Source organism: Bidens hawaiensis, unplaced genomic scaffold, assembly GCF_021521415.1.
Source record: "Bidens hawaiensis isolate Kalapana, Puna unplaced genomic scaffold, B.hawaiensis_p1.1 tig00013292_1, whole genome shotgun sequence".
Classification (NCBI taxonomy): domain Eukaryota; kingdom Viridiplantae; phylum Streptophyta; class Magnoliopsida; order Asterales; family Asteraceae; genus Bidens; species Bidens hawaiensis.
In genome coordinates, this window is record NW_027492123.1 from 180,828 (window position 1) to 188,823 (window position 7,996).

Genomic DNA, 7,996 nt, shown 5'->3' on the forward strand with positions numbered 1-7,996 from the left:
GGAATGTAATAGTAATTATGGCTTGTATTTATTTTTTACAAATGGTTGTAATAGTAAATAGGTTGTTTGTAATTTTCTTTATTTTAGACCAAATGTATTAGGATATATTTGTTGTAAATTGAAGAATTACAAGATTTTGGTGGATTGGGCCTATTGGGCTTATTTGGGTTAATTGGGCCTCACAAGCCGATTTGGGATTCAAAGCCCATTAAAGCCCAAATTTACCTTTTAGGCCCAAGGAAGCTTATGGAAGTCCAAGGCCCACTAAGAAGCCCAAGTTGAAATCACAACAAATTAAAGAGGAGACACTTGTAGCATTGGATGCAAGATCAAGTGGGAGCATATCACTCATCCTTGTGTCATGTTATGTCCCTTAGGATAAGACTAGGACACACACTTGTTTCGGCCAACAAGTGTGGTCCGCTTAGAGGCTCGTGTTTATGGTTGACCTTATGGTGTTTGTATGCTTGTTTGATTGTGTTTGAATGGTAGATATAGGATATCAATCCGTCACATAGATCTTATAAAACAAACATATAAAATGGGTTCTAATAATTATTGGTAATTGACGTGACACGTAGTATTTATAAAATAATTAAATAGCCGTCTCACGCCTATAATAAAAATGGTTTTATTATAATTAGAACCGGTGAAAATCGTTTTCATTTAACCATGTTACTAAATGCATGTTAGAACATGGTAAATAAGTTTCCTAAATCTAGAATATTGGAAAACTTAAAATCCCTTTTTTTTAATTACCAAGGAAACAAGTCTAAACACCATCCTTTTGTATAACACTTAACGTATTAGGGAACTTTAAATGGGATAAAGGTCACCTAACCATTTCAAGCAAACTAATATACTTAGGGTAATATTAACATATTTGTGGGATAAAGGTCACCTAACCACTTGTATGTTAATCTTACATGTTTATGCAAGTAGGACGACTTGAATTGGAAACCATGTGATAAAGGTCACCTAAGCATGGGATCCAATGGTGTTGATGGGATAAACATGCCAACACGAAATAAGGATTTCGAATGGTCCCATACCTCTAGAAGTTGCAAAGGGTTGCAATTGTCAAGGTTGACTACCTTGTTAAATCAAATGACGGGATAAAGGTCACCTAACCGAAATTTGATTTATCGTTGGATTCTAGAATTTAATTATTATTTAAAATGTGGTATAAAAGGGTATTAATAATTAAAATTGTTTATAATACTAAAATAGAACTTTGTTAAATTTTGTAGATGGCCGCTAACAATGCAAACACCTCTACCCATAACACCCGTAACCTATCCTTAAGAACCATCCTTGAAAAGGATCGTCTAAACCATAATAACTTTATGGATTGGTATCGCAACTTGAGAATAGTTCTCAAGCAAGAAGAGATATCATATGTCTTAGACGATCCCATTCCCGACGAGCCTAACGTGGAAGATGAGGAGGCTTATAACGATTGGGTCACGTACACCAAAGATTCGGTACAAGCCTCTTGCCTCATGTTAGCAACTATGATTCCCGAAATCCAAAAGGATTTCGAGCATCATGGGGCATACGACATGATAACTCAATTGAAGGAAATGTTCCTTCAACAAGCTAGAGCGGAACGTTTCGAAACGGTTCGAGCGTTTCATGCATGTCGTATGGAGGAAACCCAAAGCGTCTCATCTTATGTCCTAAAGATGAAAAGCTACATTGAAAAGCTTAATAGGTTGAATTGTCCCGTGTCTAATGAGTTGGCTACGGATTTGATCCTCAACTCATTAACCAAAAGGTTTGAAACTTTTGTCATGAATTATAACATGAATGGATGGGACAAAAGCATTGGTGAGCTTCACGCAATGCTAAGAACGGCCGAAGCGGGAATGGGTAAAAGGGTTTTACCCGTTCTAACAATCAATGAAGGCAAAAGGGGACATAACTCCAACCCCAAAGCAAGTGTTGCTAAGGGCAAGGGCCACGTCCAAGGAAAGGGAAAGAGGAAAGCCATCACGCCCTACAAACCGAAGGAAAAGAAGCAAAAGGTTGCGACGCAAGATCCATGCTTTGAGTGTGGAGAGATAGGTCATTGGAAAAGGAATTGTCCGACCTATCTCAAAGCGTTAAAAGATAAGAGGGATGCGGAGCAAACCTCAGGTATTATCTTTACTATATATGTTGAACTAAATGTTATTTCTTCAAATACATGGGTACTTGATACCGGATGTGGAACTCACATTTGCAATTTGTTGCAGGGGTTCAAAAGAAGTAAGCAACTCAACAAAGGGGACATTAGTCTCTTTATGGGCAATGGAGCAAGAGTTGAAGTCCAAGCTCAAGGAGACTACATGTTAAAGCTTCCAAGTGGTTTGGAAGTAATTTTGAAAAATGTTTTGTATGCTCCTAAGTTAAGGAGAAACATTATTTCCGTGTCCCTTTTAAAACAATGTGGCTTTGATCTTAAGTTTATTGATTATGATATTCATGTTTTGATGAATGGCATATTTTACTTTAAAGCTATACCCATGAATGGTATATATGAAATAGATCAAAGTGGTATGTCACATAGTAGTTCAATGTATAATGTCAACACCAAGAAACTCAAGAAGGACTTGGGTGATTCCTATCTTTGGCATTGTCGCCTTGGACATATAAGCAAGAATCGCATGCAAACTCTTCGCAAGAGTGGTATTCTAGAAACCAATGAGTTTGATTCATTTGATGTATGTGAATCTTGTTTACAAGGCAAAATGACAAAGCAACCCTTTAATAAAACTTTTGAAAGGTCAAAAGAATTATTAGGTATCATACATTCGGATGTATGTGGTCCTTTTAGACCAATGACTAGGAATGGTGAAAGATACTTCATTACCTTTATTGACGATTATAGTCGATATGGTTATGTGTACTTAATGAAACACAAAGATGAAGCTTTTGAAATGTTCAAAGACTTCAAAGCTGAAGTAGAAAGACAACTCAAAACAACAATAAAAGTACTTCGTAGTGATAGAGGAGGAGAATATCTAAGTGGTGTTTTTCAAGATCATCTTAAGAGTTGTGGAATTATTTCACAACTTACTCCACCTGGAACACCACAACATAATGGTGTGTCTGAAAGGAGAAATCGTACCCTATTAGATATGGTTCGATCAATGATGGCTAGAAGCACTTTATCTCTATCATTTTGGGGCTATGCTTTACTTTCCGCTGTTCGCATATTGAATATGGCTCCAACCAAGAAAGTGGAGAAGACACCTTTCGAAATATGGCATGGAAAGGCTCCATCGCTATCATTCTTAAAAGTTTGGGGTTGTGAAACTTATGTAAAGCGATACACCCCAAACAAATTAGAAGTCCGATCCACTAAGTGTATCTTTATAGGTTATCCTAAAGATGATATAGGATATTACTTTTACGACCCTAGTGAGCAAAATGTTATTATTGCTCGAAAGGGTAAGTTCTTGGAAACTAAGTTCCTTAAGGAAGGAACCAATAGTAAAACAGTGAAATTTGATGAGGATCAAGAATCACAAGATGATACACAATTGGTTGATACTAGCACTCAACAAGAGGTTGTTGAAAGTGATCAAGTGGTTGATCAAAACACACAAAACGTTCGCAGATCTGGTAGAGTTAGCAATCCACCCGAAAGATATGGATTTTTTGTAGAAGGTTGCTACGTGGTAGATTCGGATGAACCAACCACATACCGTGATGCAATGTCCAAGAATGATTGTGACAAATGGCTTGAAGCCATGAACGTTGAGATGCAATCCATGTATGACAACCAAGTTTGGGAATTGGTTGAACCACCACTTAACACCAAAACTGTTGGAAGTAAGTGGGTTTTCAAAAGAAAAACTGATATGCATGGAAACTTGGATACTTATAAAGCAAGACTTGTAGCTAAAGGTTTCACTCAAACTCAAGGGGTTGATTATGATGAAACTTTTTCGCCTGTGGCAATGCTAAAGTCTATTAGGATATTATTTGCCATAGCTGCACATTATGATTATGAAATTTGGCAAATGGATGTCAAGACCGCTTTCCTAAATGGATATCTTGAGGAAGATGTCTATATGGTTCAGCCTGAAGGTTTTGTCGATCCAAAACATCCTAATAAAGTATGCAAGTTAAAGAAATCAATCTATGGATTGAAACAAGCATCTAGAACTTGGAATCATCGTTTTGATGAAGAAATCAAAAATTTTGGTTTCATCAAGAACGCTGATGAGGCTTGTGTGTATAAAAAGGCTAGTGGGAGTATAATTACCTTCTTAGTATTGTATGTCGATGACATTCTACTATTTGGAAATGACATTCCAACCATGGAAAGCGTTAAGGCTTGGCTTGGAAGTAGATTTTCCATCAAGGATCTTGGTGAAGCTGCCTATATTTTGGGAATAAAGATCTATAGGGATAGGTCAAGGCGCTTGATAGGTTTGAACCAAAGTACATACATTGATAAAATCTTGAAAAGGTTCAAGATGGAAAACTCCAAGAAAGGTTTTGTACCTATTCAAAGAGGGACCATATTGAGTTCAGATCAATGTCCAAGCTCAAAGGGTGAGCAAGAGATGATGAAACAAATCCCATATGCTTCTGCTATAGGATCCATCATGTATGCGATGATATGTACTAGACCGGATGTGTCATGCGCTTTGAGCATGACAAGTAGATACCAACAGAATCCAGGAAACAGTCATTGGATGGCTGTTAAGAGCATATTGAAATACCTTAGGAGAACTAAGGATATGTTTCTGATATATGGATCTGGTGAGGAGGAACTCGCTATAAAAGGTTACACGGATGCGAGCTTCCAAACTGATCGAGATGATTCTCGATCACAATCTGGGTATGTGTTCACTCTTAATGGAGGAGCTGTCTCTTGGAAGAGCTCAAAACAGGAAGTGGTAGCATTGTCCACTACAGAATCAGAATACATCGCCGCTTCATTGGCAGCTCAGGAAGCTGCATGGTTGAAGAAGTTCATTTCTGATCTAGGGGTGGTCTCTTCCATTCAAGACCCCTAGAAATCTTTTGTGACAACGAGGGTGCGATTGCTCAAATCAAGGAACCTCGTTCGCACCAAAAGACTAGGCACATAGAGCGGAGATTCAACTACATAAGGGATGAAGTTGAAAAAGGAAAGATATGTATTCGCAAAGTTGGAACTGATCAAAATCTTGCGGATCCATTTACGAAGCTCCTAGAAAGACCGAAACATGAGCGTCATGCGAGTAGCTTAGGACTTCGATATTCTAGTAATTGGATTTGATCTATTTTGTATTAACGTTTAAAAGACTTTTGTAATTTAACTCTTTTAATATGATTATGGAATCTTGAGTTAAAATTCTAATTTTGCATGTTTAATCCATGAATAAGTTATCTTATTCTAAAAGTCCGTAGTCGATCACGTTTGTGGGAACAAATATGAAGCAAGACTATTATGAACTAGGATTGGTGGATATTCATAAGGAATGAATATGGAGCATGGGTTTGCTGCCAAGGTTCATAGATATTTGTGGGATACAAATATTGGACTGACCCGCTCTCAATATTACTACATGGAGTCTTTGGACCTGATCATTAGTAATTTTGAGTAAAGGAGAATTTCATATTATCCTTAGACCTGAGATGTATACTGGGTCTTGATTTTCACCGAGTATTACACTTTGACTCTCCCCTTCGCTATTCGTAAAAGATGGTACATAAGGATGAGCTCGGGTAGAGTACAAAGTGATAATGAGAGGCGTATACAGTCAAGATGGAATTTGTTCCTCTTATGTGTTGAGAGTTTAGATGTCTAAGGCCTGATAAAGTTGAATTGAAAAGAGAATGATCACCTATGTCTCTTAGATCCAACATGACATCTAGAAACAAAGGGATATAATGATAGATTCACCTAAATCATATCAAGTAAGGAACTTGAAGGGATGATGTTATTGAATGGCACTTCGTCAAACACATTAGGGGTGGTGGACCGAGTTAGGCGGGATTCACCACTAGCATTAATTGTCTACGTATCTCGTTCAAGTGGGAGATTGTTGGAATTTCGTATGCCCGAGACACGTATTTAGATTAATGTGGCTAACTGTGCTTGATCCAAGTCGGGTCATACCCAATAACGAGCTAGATAGACATCGGATTGTATTTGTTTAAGATATGATCTTTAAACAAATACCGAACACAAAGTTTAGGAAATCGGTTTTTCTGAAAAATTGCACTTGAAAGATTAAAATAAATAATTTGGATTATTTATTTATTTATTTAATTATTTAATTGGTTAAATAATTAAGAAAAGATTATAAAATAGTTTTATAATAGTGTAGGCTAGTTTTATATATATGTGATATATATAAATGAATGAATAAAAAAAAAAAAAAAAAAAAGGAAGGGATGGGTGGCCGGTTTGGGTGGGACCCACCACCACCCCAACAAGCCAATGTGATCAAGGTCTCTTGGTTATTTTTTTGGTTAAAAACCCCACTAGCCTACACATGCAAAGGATCACTTTTTCTTTAAAATTTAAAAAGTGCAAAAACCTCCTACTCTCCCTCTCCTTTTCTTCTCGGCCGAAACAAGCAAGGGAGGAGGGCTTGGGTGCTCGGTTTTCTAGTGTTCTTGTCCTAACACTCATCCGTGTTGCTCGTGGGTATCACCTCTTGAGGCATCCTACTCTTGGAGGCTAGTCCATCTTCCTCTTCATATCATCCTACTCTTTTGAGGTAAAAGAGTTATTGTTATTATTAATTTTGTAAGCCTTTAGTTCTTGTAGATTGATCCTATTTCGGGTTTTAGCCTTGTTACATATTGGTATGTTTCATAAAATTAACAATAGGTTGTTGATATTATCATGCTTCCGTTGCTAGATTAGTAAAAATGTTTCAACTAATAATCTAAAATAGATGCTAAAACCCTACAAATTTTTCATTTTTTGTTTCTTTCTCAACTCAAGTTTGTGTGCCTCCAATTTCTCAATGAATCGAGCCAAAGTGAGTCTTGCATAAGCTACTGGATTTGATTGTTGAATCATGATAAAAGTACTCCAGTCATAAGGTAAAGTATCAGCCAGCTTATCAATATACTCAAAATCTTCTTTGTTGATACCTAATATTTTCATCTCATTTACAAGGTGACAGTATCTTTCACTCATTTGAGGCATCGTTTCACCTTTAACCATGTTAAATATATCAAACTCCTTTTTAATCAAATTCATTTTAGACTTTCTCATATCAGCATTACCACGATCTTTGTTCATAAGAGCCTCCCATATTGAATAACAAGATCCATTATATTGTAGGAGTTGAAATATCTCAGATTTGATAGATTGCTGAAATAAATTCAACATATTTTTGTCATGCATGAAACTAGTCTTGTCACCATCAGGAATGTGTGACAACCTAAGACATATACCATGTTCATTCTTTGGTGTGATGTACTCAACTTCAACAGCTTCCCATGCATCATAGTTCACAGCTTGTACATATGTTCCAAACTTACTACCCATTTCATTCTCCAAGTTTATGTTCTGAATTATCGGTGAAGTATGTGAAACAAATGCATTTAAATCTTCCATTTTGTGAAAAATCAAACGTATAACCCTTTCTATCCGTAAAACCTTTAACAAGCGTGTAACCTAGATTAACCGTGTATCTTCAAGCGTGTAACTCTGAGACAGCGTGTAACCTAGAATCACCGTTGTAACGATTCTGACGAAACCAGGTATACCCTAACCGATAGACGTTAGTTACGTAATATGTAATGTCGGGTACATGAGTTACCATGGTAATTATACGAGAATACATGGTTCATTGTATTGATAGTACGTGAATATATAATTCACCGTATTGAATATGCGATCAATCGATCGATAGTTATTGAAACCCGAATGAATCGAGGGTTCAATTATAGACGAGATATATGATATTTAGTGATGTTACGAAGTATTAAAGCTTCGGGATAAGTGGATTAAAGCGCAGAAAAAGGATTTCGATTTAATGGTACGTCGGTA

The 7,996-nt window shown here is 36.7% G+C and overlaps 1 protein-coding gene across 1 annotated transcript; it reads right to left on the reverse strand.

The window, feature by feature from the left end:
- Positions 1-6,471: 6,471 nt before the first annotated feature.
- LOC143543736 (uncharacterized) lies at positions 6,472-7,561 on the reverse strand. The gene is made up of 2 exons (XM_077035992.1): positions 7,030-7,561; positions 6,472-6,476 (listed from the first exon to the last, which is right to left on the reverse strand). The coding sequence occupies exons 1-2, from the start codon at positions 7,559-7,561 to the stop codon at positions 6,472-6,474; spliced, it is 537 nt and encodes a 178-aa protein (XP_076892107.1).
- Positions 7,562-7,996: the final 435 nt, after the last annotated feature.